At 39.6% G+C, this 24,143-nt stretch overlaps 1 protein-coding gene across 1 annotated transcript in view; it reads left to right on the top strand.

Annotated features, from left to right (window-relative positions):
• Nucleotides 1–572: 572 nt before the first annotated feature.
• rtn4r (reticulon 4 receptor) overlaps nt 573–24,143 on the top strand; it is a 47,094-nt gene continuing 23,523 nt past the window's right edge. Inside the window, exon 1 of the mRNA XM_080894329.1 lies at nt 573–1,126. Coding sequence (XP_080750455.1) covers nt 1,105–1,126 — 22 coding nt within the window. The 5' untranslated portion in view covers nt 573–1,104. The remainder of the gene's footprint in view (nt 1,127–24,143) is intronic.

Below are 24,143 nucleotides of genomic sequence, written 5' to 3'. Positions count from 1 at the left end.
TTCTCACGGCTTTAACAACTACACCTACGTCAGGACAGCCAAACTGAAGTCCCCAGGAGGAAGCTTGGGTCCCTGCAGGAAGCCTGGCTCTCAGCCTGTCTTTTGGGGGTGTTTTCGTATGCATGTGCGTGCCTGGCCATGTCCGATCCAAATAGATTCGCCTCACGTCACCTTCCTACCCACCACCAGCCCACCACCCCTGCACATAAAACATTCATTAGAGCACAGCCTAGCACTGTAAGAAATGTCTCTCCAAATAAGTCATTAAGTATCAGATTCACTCTTTGATTCTAGGAATGACACCAGTTACCTAAAATTATGATTATTATTGTTATTTTCAGTTCAGTTTTGTTTGTGTTCAGTATTTTCTATAAATAGCCTCGGACATAAAATCTAGTCTTTCTTTTATTTGCCATGATTAATAGCCCATGCACTCAGAATTAGGAGGGATATTTTTTGCAGCGTGATACAGACCCATAAAACATTCATCTTCGAATTCTCTCTCTCCCTCTTTCTGTCTCTTTCCGCCAAACGCCCCTTGCCGCCCCGCCCTCCCTTTCCACCTCTCCGTGGTAAACGCACACTGGCGCGCACCAGTGCGACCGACAACCGTGCTCATACCACACACTTTTTTTCAGTGTACTTGGGAAATACAGAGGGGCAAGTAATCAGACTGGATATCTGCTGCGATTTCAAAAGATGGATTCAATACTCGGTTTTCGCCTGTGCCGTTGATTCTCCACTTCTGCGTTAACACTTTGAGCTCTTCTCCCGAGCTGTTTGCGCGTCCTATATTTGGGGAGGTGTCGACTGGTGCGTCGAGTCTACTGATCCCAAATTGGATGTTTATTGCTGACTGTTTTTGAATCTCTCGTCCACATGACTGAGCCAGGGTGCAGCTGGAGACGTGGCTCCCCACTCGGGAAGACCTACGGCTAAAGTTTGAAGGGTGCAGGGGTGCTTTAGTCTGCCTGTTTCCCGTCTTGCACTGGATTTGCAATAACCCATAAATTGCAATAATTAGCGGATTTCCTATCTATCTCCGTATACGTGGGATTCATTCTCGGAATTATAAAGCCTCTGGATTTCACTTTCATCTGAATCATGAAGACCGTTATTATTGATGGTGAGTACACATCAGACAGCTGGACACCTTTGTAAAGTTTTCACATATATCAGACAGTAGGATCCCGCTGGGTTACTGCGCACTGATAAAATCCACAACGGTGCAGTGTCACCGCTCTGTGGAGGACAGACAGAAAGATAAATCAGGTGTCCTAATTGGAGTTGACTCCGTTCAACACCCCCGAGGTTTGATTAAAATAAGGTATGGCTATCAGCATGACAATAAAAAAAGAATCGAAAGAAATCGAAAAATAAAGCCTTTATATACAATCAAATATAATTTTATTGTTGGAACGGAAGAAAAAAAAACTAGAAACAGAAGTGTCGGCTGTAAACGACCTTGAATCAGTGGCTCTTAATTGAGTCATAATTCGGATCTTATCTTGTGCGTGTCTTGCTTTCCCTTTTTGTATGCGTATGTCAGTGAGAGTGCGCACGAGAGAGCGAGAGGCCGTGTACTGTTTGCAGTGGTCAATATGCTCTGCATGATATCGCAACTTAAACCGGGCATCCGCTTCTGCCCGTCTGGACGCTGTGGGCTGAGCGTTTGATGAAGTCTGCAGATGGTCCGCTTGGCGGCCCAGTAATACCGCTTCATTCCCCAGCTCCTTGGCTTATAATTGGTGTTTTGGTGGCATCGTCCCACTCAGGGTGCCGCCAAAGTGACGGGAAATTGGGCCTTGTAGCTTTCATGACTGGACTTGGAGCTATTCTAATGAGGGCAAGAATGCTTTCTCAATTCCGCCAGAAATGGTTAAGAATTTAATTTCTTGTCAGTTGTTTGAGTGTGTGTTTGTGTGCGTGAGGACACTCACGGAGAGCTAGAGGGAGGGTGGGAAAGGAAGGAGGATGCAGCACCTGGCGTGTCATTGTGTCTCTTCCTGCACCTGACTGTAACCCTGTGTTTTTTGGGGCTTTTTTTGGCTTTTTTTGTTTGTTTGGTTTTTTTTAGTGATCTAGTCATGTTTACTGCAGTGCAGAGTGTATAACACAGATATGACATGTGCTGTTTGGTCAGCAGCACCGAGGCTGTAACATCCACTTGGTTCAAATAAGATATTGTGGAAAATCTTAATTTCCACTTTGCCCCACCCGTGCATAGACTGCCCCAGCACTGTCACATGCATACACCACTGCCACAGTGCTTATGCAACATGCTGTACACACTCCATCTTCCTCATGTTCATGACTTGGCTAAAACTGCAGGAATAGGGTAAGAAAGCTGCAGATTATTGTGGGGATACAGAATAACTTTGCTTTTCACAAGTAGCAAAATCAAAGAGGCACATCTGCTTGTGCATTCTCTTTGATATGTCACAGGGTGATGCAAATTCAAGTGCACACCCCTTCATTGGCACAGAATGGCTCTGGGTCCCTCAGACCCTACAGGCAACCTTTCATTACCCAACTGCTGGCATGATTTAGCACCACGCGTCTGACACACACCTATGTCTGATTTTTATTCATTTTTTTTTTTTTTTTTGTTTCTGCTGCAATTATAATTGGTATCCATCTCTCAGGCTCCTGATTTGGCTGAGAAAATATGGCCTGCCTTTTCTTGTGTTTAAAGTGTCACAATGAGGAGGGACTTTAATTTACACTCTTTTTCACCCAGTCAGCATATGATCAAATGCCTCTGTGGGAAAGCTGTTGCTTGGGGGTGCCGTCGCTACTGCCAGGCAAAGCCAATGAAGCCCAAATGAATGGATAAAACCATTATAGTGGAACTGAACGCTTTCTCTTTGAAACCACTACACATTTAGGGCATTTTTTTCCCAATTAGTTAACTCTGTTATTTTTTGGCAATGCCTTGCCAAAAGCTCTGCCCCATTTTCAAAAATAGGCCACAAGATGCATCATCTGAGGTGGCAAGATGATTGTTCTGAATGCATTAAGCTATGAGAAAATGGTGCTAATAAAAGAAAACAAATAAACAATAAAAAAACAAAGCTGATTTGCATTTCAGCATTAGGGGAATCCAACATCATGATATAAACTGACAATAAGGCAAGGCATCTTCCGCACCCTGAAAGGGAATGTGAAATTGATCCATCTTTGTGTTTGTATGGATGTTTATACAAGCGCAGGGGGAGGGCTGGAAGAGATAATGTGTGTGTGGGTGTAGTGTTCAGTTAGTTTATGGGGAGGTCTGGAGAAAGGAGAGGAAGTTAAGAAAATGAAATAAATGTTTTTGGGGGGGTTTTTTGATTTCTTTCATAATGTACTGTATGGATGGCGTGGCAAGTGAGAGAAAAATGATTAGGGATGTTATTTTGAATGCTGTTTACATCCGTGTGAGTTATAGAGTTACAGGTTTGTTTGGTTTTTGTCATATTAGTCATTCATGGTCAGCAATGAAACCAAACAACACTGTTGTTCTCTTGAGGTATTAAATGAGAAATATGCAAAATCACAATACACCCTCTGGTTACATTACTGGTCCACTTTGCTAGTATTGGGTTCTACCCCCTTTTTTTCTTAACAACTTAAGCAGGATGTAGATTCAGCAAGGTGGTGGAAACAGCCACCAGAGATTTTTGGTTGATATTGAATTGATAGCGTCATCCATTTGGTGCAGATTTGTCAGCTGCTCCATGATACAGATGTCCTATTTCACCACTTTCCAAAGATGCTCATTGAATTGAGATGTTGTTTTTAAAGGCCATTTAAGTTAATTTAACTCACTATCGTGTTTAAGAAACTAGTTTGAGATGATTTAAACTTTGTGACACGATGTGTTATCCTGCTGGTCTCCAGAAGGGTACTCTGTAGTCATAAAAGGACAGACGTGGTAAGCAACAATACTCAGGTAGGCTGTGGCATTTAAATGATGTTCATGCCCAAAATGGGAAAACATGACACCACCACTATGACAGGATGGACCCGTGCTTAATGCCAAATCCTGATTCAATGATCTAGATGTCACAGGAGAAATCAAGGCAGTGTTTTTCCCGTCTTTTATTGACCAAATTTAGAGATACAGTCAAAAGTCTCAGATTCCTCTTCTTGGCTAACAGGAGTGGTACCTGGTGTGATCTTCTGCTGCTATAGCCCAGTGTGTTCCAAAGTTCAGAGTCTTGTGCATTCAGCGATGCTCTTCTGTATACCTTGGTTGTAATGAGTGGTTATTTGAGTTATTGTTACTTTCCTATCAATTAGAACCAGTCTGGCCATTCTGACCTCTCACATCAACATGGTGTTTTTGTCAAGATAGCTGCTGCTCACTAGATATTTGTTCTATTTTACAGACTATTCACTCTTTACTCCTAGAGATGTTAATATGGGAAAATCTCATTAGATCAGTAATTTCTAAAATATTCAGATTTATATTTATTAAATATTCTTATTTTGATGTTTTGATGATACACCGGTTCAGAATCTCTCATTTTCGTTCTTTCAGTTGAGATGTGGTGACTGGGATGACCCATAGACAGGGATGATAAGTTAATTCAAACCACTGTAATAGAATGTCCCCCAACAGCATAAAAGAGCCAACTACCCCCTCACTGTAGGCATGAAACATTGAAGGTTTTTTTCCTTGAATTCCTCACCTGTCAGAACAGGAGTCAGAACAGTGATGATTGATCAAGTTTTCATGAATATCTCCACGTCTACAAATTGTTTATGCTCGAAAAGGAGTAGGATGAAGTTTACACTTTTCCTGTTCCTACACCCTTATTTCAAATTCCATTATTTACAAATCAATATTCAGAATTCAACATTATATGATCCATACATTTTAACTATATACAATTCTACACTCATATATAATACACACATAAAACAATTTAAGCTTGTAAACCAAAACAACAGCAAACTACATTTTTACATAAACTAAGCATAACTGGCAAAATCTGAGCTCCTTCAAAATAATCTCACAAAGCTCAGAGATTTTGCCATAATGATGATAATGATGCATGCAAGAAGTCACTGATTTACCTCAACTGAAGGAGGTAAACAGGAGGTGTTCTTGCCACTTATTTCACATAGTGACCTCGGGATTGCCACTGCACACAGGGTTTGTGGTTAAATACACTGGTGTCACCCGTTTAGTGGTTCATGGTTCTATGTATTTTGGTTGCAACCTTTAGTTTCATCACAAACGGATGTTTCATTCAAAGTAAATGAAATTTCAACATTCACCTTTTCAGCCAGATGCATATTTAAATGTCTTAGCAAAATATACTGTTAACTTTTTAATAATAGGTATTTAAATCATGTTGAAAAGACTTTTAATCTCTCTAATTATGACTAAAATTGAGTTGTTCTCTTCATGTAACGCACTGCTGGGTGATGTAATGACATCTTTGGCAGAGTTTTTGAATTAAAATAATAACAAGATTTCCCATGCAATTATAAATTTCTATAAGATCTGAGTTTGTGAAACGTTACAATAGATCAATTTTATCATACAGTTTCTCAACGTCAAAGGATAAAGATGTCAAAGTTTTATGCTACGGAGCTCGGTTGTATTAATGCCTTAGTTACAGTGACAGATTCCAGCAGGCTATCTGAAAGTGGATCTGCGATGTTCACTGCATCCTGATGAGCGTGCTCCTTGAGGGGCTTCTTTTAATTGGTCGCGCCCTTCAAGTAGATCTGCATTTGTTTATACAGTACATGCACACACACATTCAGACTCCCACTGATGCGCACACGGGCATGCTGGCCTAAGATATCCTTGGAACCATCCGCTCTAGGTTATCCCAGTCTCACAGCCTTTCACTTCTAATCAGAAAGACAGAGAAACTAAGTGGATAAATGAGCAAAATTCTATTTGTTTATACAGAGGAAGCTAATGGGCAAAAATATAAAAAAAGCAGTTGAAATGAAATACACTATTCCCCCAGATTACCAGTTCTTAATCCTCTCTGTGGGTTATTATTGTACTGTCAGAATATTTGGAGAGAGAACCAGCAGGAGAAATGCTGCAGTTTTTAACCCCCACTCCCTACAAGTCTTTTTTTTCACATAACAAAAAATAAATTAAAGTGTTGGCCCTTGTCTTGAAGATGGTGTGGGGGAAGAAGGAGGGCCAAATGAATTAATGTTATGCGTGTATATGGTGTTGACGCAGGTGGAGTCTTTATGAAGGGATTTAGTTACATCTTTTTACAAAAAATAGAAATCCACTTTGACACCGTATTATAATCCTTTCAAGGTGCCTACGCATAACAGAGCAGATCACACCTTCCACTTTTACTTTACACAACACTTTATAAAATGACAAGTGAAATTTGCACACAATATTCAGTTGTGCTGACCCAGCAGTGATACATACTGATGGGAACTCTTTTTTCCTGAAGATTATATGGATGAAGGTCCTAGTATGCACAAACTGAGCTGCCTAATTTGTTGAACACAATGCCCATCTCACTCTGCTGCAGTGTCATCTTTCATTCTGTGGTGTCACAGTTGTTCTCGCTGCATCTTTGGAACACACAGTGCCCACTTTTCTGTTTGTGTACTGATGAAAGTTGCATGGATGCGCTAATCCTATTGCAGATGCGAAAGGGTGCGATGAGCTGCTTGAACGTCAGTGACGCTGATTATACCACAATGGGGAGGCTGACTGATGGCCTAGTAAATTGTTAATTAGACAGAGCAGAAGCCGCTCTTAAATTAGACGCATGAATGGAGCCGTTGTCAGCCTTATAAGTCAACCCTGCTCTGCTCCTTTTCTTGCAGGCTACAGTGACATTCAGATAAAGCAGCTGGTTGATCCAAGATGTGAGCAGTGTAAGGCGAAGGGTTAGCATAACAGATCAACACCATAGTGCATACATAGCTAGAATCAGGGTTTTCAGGTTCAATTTTTGAATATCATGGTTTTGAGCTGTAAAAATAACTACAAGGATTGGAGATATAAGTAAAAACATGATAAATCCTATGGCGAGTGATTCCTGCATGCCCAGGTATTGCTAAAGGACAAATTCCAGCTCCTATAGATCAACAGCTGAGAGCTTAATTGCTGCAGAAAAGGAGTTCTATCAGTAGGTATCTTTAGTAAAAACAAACTGACATATAATTAGTAATATTGTGCTTGCATATATGATATGCAATCTGCACACATTCATTACTGGCTGATGTGCATATTCTACAGCAGGACTATAAAATGTAAATGTAAACTCAGTTTTACGATGTAAAAGTTTTAGAGAGAGAAGAGGAACTTCCGATTTCTTTTATCCTGAAAGAATAGCTACATTCTTATTTATCACCATATTCATTTCATAAGCGAGGTCCTTAAATTACCCCTCATTATCCTGATCGAGTCAGCCTGTGTTTGTCATTAGATTGCAAACTTAACAGATGGGAGCTGTTGTTTTGATGCAGTCTTACTGAATGTCTGGTACCACATTGTTGAGATGCTTAAGCCAGCGGGGTCACCTTTCTCTCCCTTTATGCATTGTTGGATTTTGTTCTTCCTTTATTTATTCAAAGCAAAGTTCTTAACAATCACTCCAGGGTGTTGTATGTGAAGGACACATACTTTATGTTGAAGACTGCATATATTACCTTTCTAAGGTGTTTTTTAGCAGTAAATACGCACCCTGAGTTGACAGATAGATAGATAGATAGATAGATAGATAGATAGATAGATAGATAGATAGATAGATAGATAGATAGATAGATAGATAGATAGATAGATAGATACTTCTGTTTGAGATAGTGGTAGAACAAAGGCTTTCAGAAATTCTGTGACATATTATTCTTTACCTTATATTGCAAAACCTTCACAACAGCAATGCGTCTGCCTGTGAGCTTGGTAGTTCACCACTGAAATATGTATTGGGAGCCCTTCAAAAGAAATAGGTCATTACTCCCCGACTCAGGGGAAATTGATCTGTTATAGATGTGAAAGCTCATTCTGTAGGTGCTAAACATATATAATGTGTACCTGTTCTGGCAGCTTTATACAAGAATTCCACAGTTTGTTTGTTTTTTTTTTCGCGTCTGATAACTTTCTTTCATACACAAATCGGTGTCCTCAATGTCTGGTGGGAGTGAAAGGATTTGTAGAGCAGGAAATGCATAATCCTGCAACTGCGGCAGAAGGAAAGAGTTTCTAAACATACTCACAAGCATAACAGTGGAATCAATGAAGATCCCACTCATCTGCTCCAAGAAGAGTACCCTATAACCTTCACTTAGAAAGAACAACACCACTCTTTATCTGCATGTAATTGAACAGGGCTGACCTCACAAAGCAAACCAAAGTATGATGGAGAGGCACCCCTCTCCAAGCTAAGATGTAAGGTCTGTGTTGAAGAATGTTGACAAAGATTTAGGTTTTGCTCTCAAGTCATTTTAAGTCCAAAGTAGATTATTCTTATTAAAATGCAAATCTTACAAGTGTGCTTCACTTAATCTTTTGTTGTTTAGCATGTGTGCTGAATACATATACCTTCCTATTCCCTTACCTTACGTCTTTCTTTTACTTTTACTTTCTCCCACTTTTCTCGCAGTGTCTTGGTCATTCTTCTGTCTCTACCTCGATGTCTTTACCGCATACACATTGTGGCGTATATTTCTGTCTTCACTCTCAGGTGTAAATGCTGATTATCTCGTGTAGATATCAGGCCATGGCAAATTAAATGTGACCGCAGCTGGCCTGCCAGGACATCCATTATAATGATATCTGTAATCTGCTGGGTTCAGGGGAAGCGGTGTCAAGGGGTTGGAAGATAGTGGGATGATGATGGAGGGGGATTCAGTATGGTTCCAATGGCTGGCAGGAAAATAGAGCACATGGATTTCCACCACTGATGAGGTTCAAATTGACCATATGTCATCCATGGGTTTTAAATCCTACGATCAGAATAGCATCCAAGCCTGTAAACACACCGTAAGCTGAGGTTGTGTACAGTATGTTGAATTCATTATACTCCTTTATTTTGTCTACTTGTACCATCTAATATATAAATAAATTGTGGTTTCAACCTTTAACTTTTGAATTTTCTGTCATATCGGTCAAGAGTGTATGGAGCTCTTTGTTTAACCAAGTGGTCCAAATCCTGATAACTTATTGGTTCCTTAGATTATATAAAATACAGCATAAAATCTGCATTCTCTGACAGTCAATAGGGAGCAATACCTAGGGCTGAAAAATAACCAAAAATGTATAAATATCTAAACGTAAACTTCCCTAATGACCTATGATCTCAGTTTCTAATTTCAAGCCTAAGTTAATTCAACATGATGGTTATTTAGTAAATAGATGATAAAACAGGTTATGCCTTAGGGCAGCGGTCCCCAACCCCCGGGCCTCGGACCGGTACCGGTCCGTGAGTCGTTTGGTACCGGGCCGCGAGAGTTGAGGCTCAGGTGTGAAATGTATGGTTTTCAGGGTTTTTATCGGTTTTCAGCGTTATTTTGTTATCGTTTTTATCGCTAACTTTTTTTCCTGGGTCTTTTCACATGTGTTATGAATAAATCTTCTTTTTTTTCAGTACCGGTACTAGTTTTATTTTGTTGTATTTATCCACGACACCTTAAAGACCGGTCCGTGAAAATATTGTCGGGCATAAACCGGTCCGTGGCGCAAAAAAGGTTGGGGACAGCTGCCTTAGGGCATTTCCACTTTGTGACTGAAAAATTGGTAACATCACGAAATTGCCTAACTGGAGTCCAAAAATCAATTGCTTTAAGTAAGTAAATTCATTTTTATGTACATACCATTATTTATTCCAGTTAGAGCTGCTGATAAAATGAAAAAACAAATAAACAAAAAATCCCAAACAAGCACATTTTTTAAAGATTTTAGGACCTGCAAATATTTTCTCTCTACTATATTATCAGTCGGTGAGTTTCCGAATGGAAATTTATCCATTTGAAGGTATTCCTGTTGATCATACTTGGGCACTGTGCAAAATTGAAATAACAGTATTTAAATCCCGCAGTGTTGCATTTTGACACAACTCTAAGTGTAGAATAGAGATTAGATAAGTGTTAAAAAAAAAAGCATGGAGTCCTTTGACATTGAGCATCAGACAGCCCAAAGCAAGAATTGATTTGATGAGCGAAACAGAGATATGTCACTTTTGCGGTCACATCAGCTTGGCTGGCTTTCCAAACCCTCTAATCTAAAATGGTGCATGTTTTCACATGCCTGTACATGTTCCCAGCAAAGCCTATCATCACAGCAATTATTCCGGGGGGAGAGATGGTTCTCATCTCCGAGCTGTAAACAAATTATGCCGAGGGGTCTTGATGATGGCTGTGTGAGAAACAAAATAGTCTAAAACCGATCTTGATGGTCCCACTGTGCCATCTTGGGTCTTCAACCAGCAAGAGTGTGCCATCGCTAGAAGGAAACTGGCTGGTTATAGCACTGCCTTCGGAGGTATGGAGTATCTGTGTAGCATTTTTTTTTCACAATGTATTTTGCATCACTATCAGAAGTACAGCGCCCACTCCACTTGCTTGGATAATGAGTTTTGACAGATCAGTCCTTTCCTTTGTTAACATAAATCAAAGCTTGAAATTTGCACCTAGCACTTTCAAGAAGTAATTAATAGATATACAAATTGCTGTATGCGTCCTTAAACATAATTTATTTTGACACAATGGCAATGAGTCTGCGAAGGCTCACATCATTTTATAATTAGTTAAACAGGTGGTGCCTTGTATTTTGACCTGTCACGTTTAAGCTCTTTTGTCATGTGGAATTTTCTGGTTTTCAATAAATCTTCCTGTGGTTTTTATGGAAGCCCGTTTCCGCCACTAAAAAAAAAAAAAAAGCTAGTATCCATAACTCGAAATTTCGAGATAATAACTCGAAATTTCGAGAAAATAACTCGAAATTTCGAGTTACTTTTCTCAAAATTTCGAGTTAGCTCTGTCAATCAAAAATATACGTGAATGAGGTCGCTTTCTTGTTACCCGGAAGCATATGGCGCAGGACCGCGCACTCAAAAACGGATCCCAACAAATTAAAGTATGTTTGCTGATAGTAACACCATGTGATTCAGCTAATAACACATCATTTGTGAAGCCAGGCTGAAAACACTCAGCAATCTGTGCATTCACGACTGGATGTAATACCGGTAGCTTAGCTGTAGCATTTGTAGCTGAGGGCTTCAGCTTCCGGGTAACATGGAAATGACGTCATTCACGTAGATTACTGATTGGCAGCGCTAACTCGAAATTTCGAGTTGCTTTTCTCAAAATTTTGAGTTAATATGTCGAAATTTCGAGATAATAACTCGAAATTTCGAGATAATAACTTGAAATTTCGAGAAAATAACTCGAAATTTCAAGAAAATAACTCAAAATTTTGAGTTATGGATCCTTTTTTTTTTTTTTTTAGTGGCGGAAACGGGCTTCCATAGGTTTTGCTATAGGTAATTGACAAGTTATGTTTTCTCCCCCTCCAAAGCTCCCTAGGAAGGCATTAGCATATTGAGTTTCGTGCCTGACTATGAAGTGATTCCCACCATGCCTTTAAAAGGCATCGCATGAACAGGCAGCACATTATACCAAAGAGAAATATGAGACAAGAGAGAGAGCATGCTCTTCCTCCACTTTTTCTCTCAGCTCATACACACTTTAGCAATACAAGTTCAACACCTGCACACATACAGCACATACTTGCACGGACACATGTTTGCTGCTTGAATCCCCCCTCCCGCCCCCATTACTTGCTGATTCATACAAGGTTTAGCAAACGGACCATATTTTCGGGAAGGGTGAGTGGTACTGTTACGGCCCTTGTTACGGCCCTAGCAGGGCCTCCTCCTGAAGGTGCCTGTGTGGGCGTGTCCCACCACCTCTTCTGCCTGAGGTGCCACCTTTCCCTGTAACACAGCTGACTCACATCAGTAATTAAAAGTATTTAAGCCCAGGGAAAGGTGAGCTCTGGGCCAGAGTGCCATTTTGTGTGGTGTTTGCAGCTAGTGAGCTGTGTGTGTTTTGTGGTGTTTGCAGCTAGTGAGCTGTGTGTGTTTTGTGGTGTTTGCAGCTAGTGAGCTGTCTGTGTTTTGTGGTGATTGCAGCTAGTAAGCTGTGTTTGTGGTTTCCAGCTAGTGAGCTGCGCTTTCCTTTTGACTTTGCTTTATTGACCAACGCCTGAGTTTTGTTTGTTTTTCTTAAATGGTGATAGCGGCTTGTCCGTCTCTCTTAGTTGAGCTACTTTAATAAAACTCTTTAATTTAACCCTTTTGCCTCCTTGACTCCTTTTTCTGACCTGGACACCTTTTGTTACTTCCCCCTCACCGCCTAGACCCCTCAGGGGAACGTAACAGGTACATGTTACATTTACATTTCCCACAGTTAACTCTGGAGAAAAAGCCATGAAATAGTTTCACCTTCCTCTCCAAGTTAAAGACACCTGAGCCGTTCCGTGGTTTTTCCTTTGTTTATTGTTGTTTACTCTACCGTAACACAGAAATTAGAGCTGGAAACTCTATAGACTCCATCAGCAGTTCACAATCACTCAGGATTTATAATACTTGGCTACTGGAAATGCACAGAAATTAAAGTGCTGTAGTACTTTCCGAAAGTCAATATCACAGTTAAAATCTAATGTCAACAGCCCACAGTGTCACAAAATACATTATTGAGCAAGCTAAATACATTATTTCTAAGTGCATGCAGTGTTGTTGTTTTTTTTTAAAGCTTAAGAGTGGGACTTTTCCATTTCACACATTCATATTAATGAATGTTCTTTACATTTAAAGCATTGCACAATTAGTACACACAATGCTGATTGAGTCTGTCCGCACCAATAAATCACTAAAATTTCTCATGCTCAGTCTAAAAAAGAAAGTAACAGATAACAAAGACAAATGTGGGCTTTCCTCATTATAAAAACACTTTATTAGCATTTGTTTAGAACTCACACTGCCAGAAGGAGCAGAAGGGGGGGATAAAAAATTCCAAACTTTTAGGATGTCAAGATGCTTTTCAGGGTTTTCACTCACATTAACATGAAGAAAAAAAGAGACGTACTCTTAAGCAGGAATTATACTTTCCATGTCCGCGGGGGTCTGCCCAGGTCCTAGTTACATAAGTTTAGCCAACAGACAGTGCAAGGGTTTGTGTAGATGTCCACGTGCCTGCCTTTTTTTTTTGTGATCTCACTTACTTGAATTGCATTACAGTTCCCAGTTACACATGCTCCCTAGGCAGCTGACTTCCACCAGACACCAAAGAAGTATAACAGGAATGAATGCCTGGCTGTCGAGTTTTCACCTGTCCATGTCCAAAATGGAATATTATCTAGGCTTTGCGTCAAATGCAGTTATCCTTTCTGTAAATATATTCTTCTGGAAAACTGAGATGTTTTTTACATTAAACGTAATGCACTACATTAGATAAAAATAACAGTGTGAATTAAAACAATGAATGCAACAACAGAATAAAGCTGTGAATAGTCTTTTTCTATTGAAGTGTTTTAGTGGGGGGGGAATCATAGCTATGTGCCCTCATAATAACATGTGTCCTGCTACATTTGTGATTAGTTCCTTTGTGAGATTTTTTAGTCTCTCTTGCATTTAAATAAATAAATAATTTGTCAGTTCATGTAAATTACTCTTCATACTTCATACTAGCAGCTTTTTATTATCGCACAGGAAACTAGGTATTTAGCTTTGGTCTTCCAGGTTTTATGTTGAGCCTATCCCAGCTACCATAGGGCGAGAGTTAGGGTATTCCCTGGACTTTTTGCCAGTATGCATGCATAGCTAACACAGACAGTCACAAATACAGCCCACATGTACAGCCAATTTAGAATCACCAATGGATATAATCCCACTAACTGCCTGTCTTTTTGACTTTGGGAGGAAACCAGAGTTCCTGGAAAGAACCCACATACACACAGGGGGAATTAAATTTCAATTCAGTTCAGTTTTACTTATATAGCGCCAAATCACAACAACAGTTGCCTCAAGGTGCTTTATATTGTAAGGTAAAGGCCCTACAATAATACCAAACAAGCATACTCCACACAGAAAGGCCCCAGCCAAATGATGCATTCTAACTCAGAATCATCTTGTTGTGCTGCGCTAATCACCGTACTGCCCAATAGAAGTAATCTGAACACTTTTTATTCATATAGCACAAATTCAAGTTAACTCAGGGCATTTTGAAGCATTATAATACTTTACATAATTATAAAGGAACCCAACTATTCCCTTTGAGCAAGCTCTTGACAACAGATTAATAAGTAGAGACCTCCATCAGACCAAGACTGAGGTAGGGTGGCCATCTATCTTGATTGGCGGGGTAAGCGGAAAGCAAAGAGAGAAATGATGAGCACAAGCAAATTATTAAAAAATCAAATAGTAACCATCCCCAGATTGGGGAGGCCTATAACTGCAGATTAGGAACATGCAGCTTCAGAGCCAGACACACTTACGGAAAGTTACAAGGACACAGAGGAAAGCACTACAGAAGAGTTAATAACATGCAATAGTGGCGATTAAGGGTTTTTATATAGGTTCAATAAGAAAGATCTATTCTGTCATATCTATCTCCATTCCTTTTTGTAATATTGACCATTTTTGCTGCTGTTTTTTAACTCCCATTTTTCCATTTAAATGAGGTTGAATTAACCTCATTGAAAATGTCAACATTATACCAGGTATTGAGCAATCTATCTGCCCTTGTTCTCTCAGCCCATCAGCTAGGCCCTAGTCTCTGTTAAATTCATTGTTATCTGTCGTGCTCCCTTTTGAGCCATCTGTCATGCAACCTCGCTGTAATGTTGAGAAGATACATTTCATAGTATGTTCTTTTCTTCCCAGTCATGTTACGCAGCTATATTTTTGGTAAACCAGAGATATTTGATCTACTATCTACTAAACTCTTGAATACTGGAATATTATTTCACATCGATGGCAGATTTTCCAGTCTTCAGCAGCTAGTAGTTAGTATTATTAATCTAGCTCGTAGTCTGCATTGTCAGTTCTCAGTTCATTCTCAGATTCTATCAGTCTCCAGTCCTGCAAGAGCCCAGCAGTTGTGTTGAACTTGCTCAGAGTTCCCAAACTAGGTTTCTTATTATCAAAAAAGACTGAAAAATTCACCCCAGCCAAAGCACAAATGCAAAAGTATGAACCACCCAACCCTACCCTACCCTTGCCCTTCCACCAATAAAGCTGGCATGGCACCATCTCTCTACGCTGTAATGGCATCTGCCCCACTCATCTGGTGATTCTTATGTATGATGTATGATTTCTAAAACATTTCAATAATAAAGGGCGTTCTGTCTTATCTTTCAATGTTATCATTTTTAAACTCTATCTCAGACCTTTTATCGCCATTTAATCACAGTTTGTCCAAATCTTAGTTTATCAGTATTCAGGCTGCTCCATCAGAATCGGTGCTGCTACTTTAGCAGCTACACAGGAAATGTTATCCTAATCTCTTAAACATCTGGGTCACTGCTGGTCATCTGTTGCTAACATTTCATGACTCCTGATTCTGATATCAGCCTCTAATCACAAGATCTTTCAGGTCTTAAGATTCTTGGGGTAAGATCAGCATATGTTTAGTTTATTGTTCACATTTGTCTATTTTCATCATATTTATTTTTGTTTGGTTCACCTGTTTCTCGCTGTCTTACAATCCTTTAATGACAAACCAGTTACAGTCTCTCGTTCTTCTATCTGCTGACAACCTCTGGGCAAAGGCTGTCATTTCTTTTTCTCTGGCCTCTGACAGTCAATCAGAAAGCTTCATTTTTCACCCTCTGCCTCCTGACATCCTCTAACCAATCAATGGCCTCTTTTCTAGCCTCCAATGGCCACCAGCCAATTAAAGGCTCTAATTTCTCGCTTTCTTTGACCTTAAACAGCCTCTGGATGATCAAAGGCTCTATTTTTTTTCTTTCTGGTTTCCAACATCTTCAAGCCAATCAAATACCCTCATTCTCTCTCTGGCTTCTTTTCAATCAAAGGCTCTTATTTCGTTCTTTCTCTGTCCTCCAATGACTGCCAACCAATCAGAAGCCTACGTTCTTCCACTCTCTCTCTCTTTCTTTAGCAGCCTCTAGCCAATCAACGACTCCCAGTCCTCTCCCTGTGACCTAGTCAGCTAGCCTTCTTTGCAAGATTTCATCTTCGCTGTCTTTAATCTATTTCTGACTTCTTCTCTCATCATAATTGTAACTGTTCTTTATCTGTCATTTTTCTTGACTTTGCCTGTTTCATATCTTTTCTACTCTGGAGATGAGATTTCCATGCTATGTTAAGACTGCCCCTGCTGTTCTCTTTTAGGTCCCGTTATAATCCCCTACCTTCTTCTGGGATTGTACACTATGATCTATCAAATTGTCAGTAATACTTAAAATTTTGAATCTTCACATTTTTGCTGTTAATATTGCTCTTTTATTCCAAATGAGCCCCCTTTGCTGAAATTACGTTTTTATGTATCTTAATTGAGGAAGACCTGTACTCTCACATATGTCTTGGTCATATCTAAAATGCTTCATGGCTTTTTCTCCAATACCTCTCTTTTCCCACAAATTTGAATTGAGCTTTAAATTTTAATGTCACTACTTGTATCCAAAAAACAAATCTATCTGTGAGCTCTGAGCCAATCAGCCCCTTCTCCCACTCAATGCTCCTCCTTATTTCCACCTTATCAATTGTCAAATGTGCGCTGTCCAAGTCTCCATCAGCCATCTGCTTACTCTGCTCCACCACCCCCGTTTGTTTTACTCTCGGGGTTCCAGTCTCCATTGCCTATCTTCATCTGGGATTTGACTGCAGGATGTCACTTCTCATTGAAGTATAAAATTTTGCATGCTCATATTTTTAAGCGAGGAAGGGAGGTGGGAAACAAGTTATGAGTAAATGTAAATGAACAGCCAAATTTAATGTAGGGACACTATTCCCTTAAAGACTCATAAACAGGTAAGAGAGCAAGTATACGTTCATAAATTTTTTGGAGGTCAATTGTAGCATCACAGCATTTCCTGATGACAAATTCTATCCACACACAACATTATCATAGAGCACATTTTATTTCAAAAGCCATAGCATCATGCATTAGAAACCATAAACAGCCATTAGCTTTTTCCAGTGTGAAAGCACTGCACCTCACCACTGGCTAGGCAAGGCATTACTCAGCAAATGGAAACTGGAGACTGGAAACTTTATTGCAGATGAGTGGATGAAAGGAGAAATAGTTTACTGACATGAACTTTATGGGGCTCTTTTCTTCAAGGCTGCCTCGTTTACTGAATCTGTAGGGTTTTTACAGGGAAGAGCTTTCATTGGGCAAATATTGTCAAGCAAAGCTGAAATTATGTTGACATGTTTGAGTTGGCAGTGTTACTTTAGATATCTTTCTCTCTTGAAATACTGAAAATATAGGCTCTTATTAGGTTTTGTTCAATTCTTACACTTCTGCTAAACGACCTGTTTTTTGTCTTTCACATCATTCCAAGGATATGTTTACTTAATAATTACATGAAGATAGCTCCTTTTTTTCTCTTGATAACAGACCCTTTCAATGTTTCATCTGCTCCAGTAAAAACTTCCACATTATGTAAGTGACATTGAAACAGCTCTTCTGCAATGATTTCTCTGCCAGTACAGGAACACACTAATTGTCGTTTTCATATCAGTTCAGTGATTGAGCGCTGTCAGTATGTGATTTTTTTTTTAACCTTACAATGGGTTTATCCAGCCCACTGACATTACTATGCAAACTATCCTCCTGTGCACCACCTTCTCAGTGAGATAAAGTTGGAGCCGTGCATACTGGGACTATATTACATTATCGACTCCTTATCCACTTAACAGGAGAATCAACTCCGTTTACAACTAATTAAAGTCATTAAAGGGGGCACACAATAATGCATTTTTGCTCAGATAACAGAAGTACGGGTGGCAGTGGCAGCTGGGCTCATTCTACCAGCAGGTCAAGATGAGAACAATTAACTGCATATTAAAGTCGCAGTGTGACATGTTTGAGACAAGTGAAGATGGTGAATTCGGTACAAAGTGCTGATATGGGTGTCATCAAAACTGTAACTGATTGCTTCTCTACTTAGCACCTTTTAGCTCAAAAGCCCTATGTTAGGATCCATTAAAGAGATTCTATATCTGTAAAGAAACAGCATTAAATGTTTTGCCAATCACAGTATAAGATTTGTGGCTCACTGTGTAATGTCAGTGTTAGTTAATTTCCAAGCATTCGCAGACATACTTTTTGAACACTCAGATACTACTGCTGCTTTTGTAGCAGTACTTTAGAGCACAAATAGCTCTTGGGACAAATTATAGGTTACATCATTAACATTTACATAAAAATGCTTGGCAAGTTTTACCATGCATTATATGTTTCTACTTTATAACATTTTCATTATCTACAATTCTAATGGAGGCTTATGCAGGTTAAATGCACGAAAGGCTTGCATAATAGCTTTGACTGTCCACAGACAGATGCTACTTTTCAGACATTACAACAGCCTGCAGCCTATGGGCAAAAAGTGTTCCATATAACCTACTTTAAATATACAGTACATATTCCCATCATAAAAAACTGTGGTGAAGGTCAACATTTTTTAAGATCCAGGGGGAAAGGTAGAGTATGTATTACATACATTACATAGGTAAATATTCAGCGTCCAGATGTCGATTAAAAAGACAAAACAAAGCCTGGTTTCTAACATAAGGAGCAAGATGAAAGGAGAGGCTTTAAGAGTTCCTCCACCTAAGGTAAGCTGTTACAAAGCTGAGTCTGCAGTTATCTCATATCCACTGTGCTCAATACAGGAAGAGAGGAAAGGGAAGAGAAAATAAGGGCTCGGCATTCTGTTGCCAGATTGACTCCATCTTCAAAGAGATATTAACATAGCACCAGTTTCCTTTTATCATCCTTTAATTTCAATGATGCCAACCCAAATTAACATGACTGAAGCTCAAAATATCACAAACACAAACGATGGAGAGTAAGATTAGGAATAACAAAGAGAAAGGTATGCATTTTGAAGACAGTGATCTGCCTGCCAAACAGTGTCTTACTCCATCACTGAGCAATCATAGGTCATATTGTCTGAAATTCTTCATTTCGTTGACCTAGTCATGTCAAATGATGTTTCTATGATGACATATGAACTATTATTGGGCAAATACATTTGTATTAGTAAATTCCAAAGGTTCTAGTTTTTCTTTAATAGGATACCCTGGTGACAGTACTGTTTTATTGGTGAGGAAAATGTGCTACAAAAACACTCCAAGTAACTGCTGTAATGACTGTTTTCCATGTCGGGGACATAGACTACAGTCTTGCAGCTGTTCTCTACGCAGTTTGTTGAAAAATTATCTTCTGATGAGGCAATGTTTCATTCCAAATGTGGTGTGGAAATTAAAAAAGAATTAAGCAACTTGTTTGGAATACCAAATAGAGATTTAAAGAAAATTGAAATAAATTAGTGCAGGCTTCCTATAGGCTGCTTAGATCAGTGGAGAAAAGGAAATACCTTATTCTGCATCAACTTTCATTTCACATGAAAACATGTCTGCGAGACAAACAATCTCACTATCACTCCCACTCCTTATATATTTAATTGGCCTTATGTGTCTTGGAAAATGTCCTTGAACATTCTGCTCTGTTTGCATCTCAAAACTTGCAGTAAATTTTAAACATGTCATCTCAGCAGGACCAGTTGTCCTCCTTCCTTCACTGCGGAGCTACCCAGCAGCATAATGTTAGAGATCGAGTGCTACAGCAGCTTCCTAAGCCTCTCAAAAGAAGATTTCGGCTGCTCTTTCCCCATGCTACATTGCTGTCGCAGACATTGCATGTTTAAGATAAAAACAGGGAATAGAGGATCTTGGAAGATGATGTAGTAGGGCTGGCAATGGCACAGAAGATCAGACTGCAGTGGAGAACTCTGGGAACTGAGTAAGACAGAGTGAGGAAAAGCATGCATACTAATATAGCCCTCAGCATTCTTGTCTCTCTTTCACTACTTTGCATAGAGGTCTTTACTTCAACTTTATATTTCATGGCTTTCATTTAATGATGCCTCCTACACTATATTCCTCCTTTTGTATAACTTTCCCACTGAAGCAGTCATGAATCACAGAGCTGAGGCTTTTTTCCATTCTATGTCATCAATATGTCATCCTAATTCATATACAACTACCTATACCATAGTGTCAACCTGACAGAGATGTTGGTACTGCATAGAAGTAATTTACCTGAGGTATAATGTGGGTAATAACTGACACAGCATATTGGCTAGGGTAATTAACTAAGAAATGATGGTAGTCACAAGATAAATGACAGTGTGTCTGTGGTATTTCTATCATTAGTTGCATACTGTACTAGAGTGACAGTCTGAGAATGTGCTTAGCGTGGCTTATCTATCTGAGAAATGATGATGAAAGCAGATGAAAGTGATGGACGCTGGGTTTTCTGTCAGCTTGAAGGATAATGATGTAAAGTTCAAATGCTCCTGGTCATATATAGGCTTAGAATTTTTAGATAGTCTAGTTTTTTTAGTAATGCCAATATTATCCACCCAGCCATTTTTAGCCACACTGGAACTAAAATGAGATTCCCAGACCTCCCTGTCCCCGGGTACCTCCTCCTCCAGTTCTTCCAGGGGAATACTAAGGCCTTCCAACACTAGAAAAAGGAAGTTGAGCATGCATTGTATTATGTGTCCAACTTCTAGTTGGACACATAATACATCACTTAAGATGTATCCAATAGGCTTTATGGTCAAATACTCGAACGACCATAGCTAACAGCTTTAAGTGTGGAGAAATATTGAAAGCGCTGTCTCTAGATGACTGCACTCCTTATCTTATCTCTAAGTTTGAGCCCAGACACTTTCAGAGGAAGCTCATTTTTGACGCTTGTATCTATGATCTCATACTTTCTGTCACTAACAGCAGCCTGTGACCAAAGGTGAGGTTAGCAAAGCAAAGAAAACAGTAAACTGATTACTGTCAAATGATGTTTCTATCATGCCATATGAACTATTATTGGGCAAATACTTTGGTTTTAGTAAATTCCAGAGGTTCTAGTTTTTTTTAATAGGATACCCTGGTGACCATACTATTTTATTTGTGAGGAAAATGTGCTACAAAAACACTCCAAGTAACTGCTGTAATGACTGTTTTCCATGTCGGGGACATAGACTACAGTCTTGCAGCTGTTCTCTACACAGTGTGTTGAATAATTATCTTCTGATGAGGCAATGTTTCATTCCAAATGTGGTGTGAAAATTAAAAAAGACTTAAGCAACTTGTTTGGAAGACATTTTAAAGAAAATTGAAATACAGCTTTATGTGTGGAAAAACATTGAAAGAGCTGTCTCTAGATGACTGCACTCCTTATCTTATCTCTAAGTTTGAGCCCAGACACTTTCAGAGGAAGCTCATTTTTGACGCTTGTATCTATGATCTTATACTTTCTGTCACTAACAGCAGCCTGTGACCAAATGTGAGGTTAGCAAAGCAAAGAAAACAGTAAACTGTTAGCTGTCAAATGATGTTTCTATGATGAACTGACAGCTCTTCTTTATGTTTAGTGTGTCAGTCTTCCATACTACTCTTCTCCCACTTGAGACAAGAACTCTTCCCCAATCCAAAATGGATAATAGATAATAGAGCAATATTATAATATTTCGGTCAAAAACAAAAACAAAAACACCCATCACAATATTTAGAGTAAAAACCTTGAAAAAACCCCCACTAGAATTGGCAAACATAAAATATACAGTAAGGAACTTCTAACCTAGCACTATAGCTGTAGCCTATCGCTTTTTATAGCTGTTTAAGTTTTAAATAAAAAAGTTGTTTTCAGCTGTCGATGCCATTCTATATGATATTATTATATAAACTGCAGTTTTGGCCATCGATCTTTAATAGTAACATGTTAATACATATAATAATAATTTTGTAATTCATATTTTTTTATTTCATAATTTTGTTTTTTAAACAGACAAAATGAATAAAAAATATATACACTTTTGTAGAGCCCACGGTGTCCTTTTTGGCGATTAACAGGTAAAAGCTGAACTATATAAATATAGTTCTGTTATTAAGGAAAGATGTAGACTCTTCAAAAATTAGTTTATAATTAGTGTGCCATTGCTCATAATGGTTCATATGTTTCTAATTACTCAAATTCAGCCTGTAACAAATGTATTTTGAAAGCCAACTAGAAATAATCCCGATGACAACATTTGTCAGTTTTCCTTAGAGTTTGGAGCAAATCCAGTTCAACTGTTTGGACACGCTGAGTCGTTTCTCAATTTGGTATCAAATGCCCATCTGGAGGATAATCAACATCAAATTGTTAAGCATACACACAAAGTCCATAGACAAGATAACAGTAACATTTAATAATTTGCCTCGTTAACAATCAGTTACTTTCACTTTCTTTAGCGATTCTTCAGTGTATATGATTTGTTATATTGCGTTCTAATGGCTAATACGCTCTAGTAAAAGCAAAATTAGTGGAATGCACCTTTATGTTCAGAAGATTCACTTCTTTTTGACACACCTTTCAGGACTCACTGATGAGGAGTCCCATTAAGTATTAAGTATTCTCTTGGCTCTCAGAGGAGGCGGACGCACTTTTTCTCCTCTCCCTTATCTTCCCTGCTTATGTCCTTGTCTAGTCTCGTGTTATTTGTATTACTTCTCCCTGGAACACTCTCTCACAGTCTGTTTCTAAAACCTAAAGAGAATTATGGATTTGATCAACTGGTCTCTGAATGCTATTGACACCCTTTTCTCAACGAGAAGTCTGAGAGTGCCCTGGAGGTACTTTCCCTGCCGGATACACGATGGACGGGTGGCAGAGGATCGTGTGCCTGGCGGGACTGTCGATCGAGGACGCTGAAGATATCTACCTATTCGGAACCATGATAACAGGGTTCTTGCTGATCGGAGCTGGCTTGGCCCTGGCTTATCGGAGAATTAAGACAGCGGAACCGGCTGTTCAACCCCCCCCAAGGCTGCCCGCTGGGATTGAAACGATGGGACGAGGCACAACTTCTCAGAACGGGCTCATTGAAAGCAGCATGGTTAAGACCTTGGAGATGCTTACAGCTGCTGTGAATACTCAGAATAACACCTCTGAATGTATATTGGGTTACATCAAGGAGAGGCCTGCTCAAAATAACACCTTTGAGCGAAAGTTGGATTACATCGTAGAACAGCTCACTGTGAGGTCTCAGAATCGGCTCTCTGAGCAAAAGAATGACAATACCACGGAATGCAAGTTTGATAACATCATGGGGAAGCTCGGGGTTCTCCAACGGGAGATTGAGAGACCAGTGTCAGAGTGTTAAAGAACAGCTTTGAAATTCTCATGAGTTGTTGCAAAAGAAAAATTACCATCATAATCCGGCTACCCCTTCGGCTCCAGCTGTGGGCTCAAGGCTGGAGCCGAACAAAAACTCCCTGATAACGACTGTGTTGAGTCTGTTCCTTCCCATTCCATGCAAGGCCACCTGGGTTGGCTGGAAGACTGTTTACTCAGCCTGGCAGGGCGAAGGACACCGTCTCAGCTGAACTATGGACACGCACACACATACATATACTGATACTGATAAGCACTCACTGACGCATCACCCTCCCTACCCCGGATCCAACGCCACCTCCAACGCTTACCTCCCCTCTGATGTGGACATCGGGTCAGCTGGAGGCGCAGTCGAAGATTGCAGCGCTCCCAGATCAGATGTACACACTGGAACACTTTCCCATGTTGCCTGTCCGTGTTTATTGTGCTATGGTGTGTTGATATCTGTGCATTCCTGTATTATCCTTCTGTGTTACACATTTCGATGTTTTTTTTTCCTTGCTACCTAGCTTGACCTGTCTCCCCAATGTGATGTTTGTGTATTGTATGTACGGGCGGCAAGTTCTGTCATCTCGGTTGGGGGCAAAAGACCTGCAACTGACAAATAAAGGCTATCTCATCTCATCATCTCATCCCATTAAAGCACTGAGTAAAACAGCAGTACTGTACTATGTTTACTTGTAACTTTCATATTAAAATGCTTTGTAGAAAGAAATCCAGCCTGTGAAAGAAGGATGGTA

Source organism: Rhamphochromis sp. 'chilingali' (assembly GCF_963969265.1).
Source record: "Rhamphochromis sp. 'chilingali' genome assembly, chromosome: 10".
NCBI lineage: Eukaryota > Metazoa > Chordata > Actinopteri > Cichliformes > Cichlidae > Rhamphochromis > Rhamphochromis sp. 'chilingali'.
This window is presented reverse-complemented; position numbering and strand designations above follow the sequence as displayed.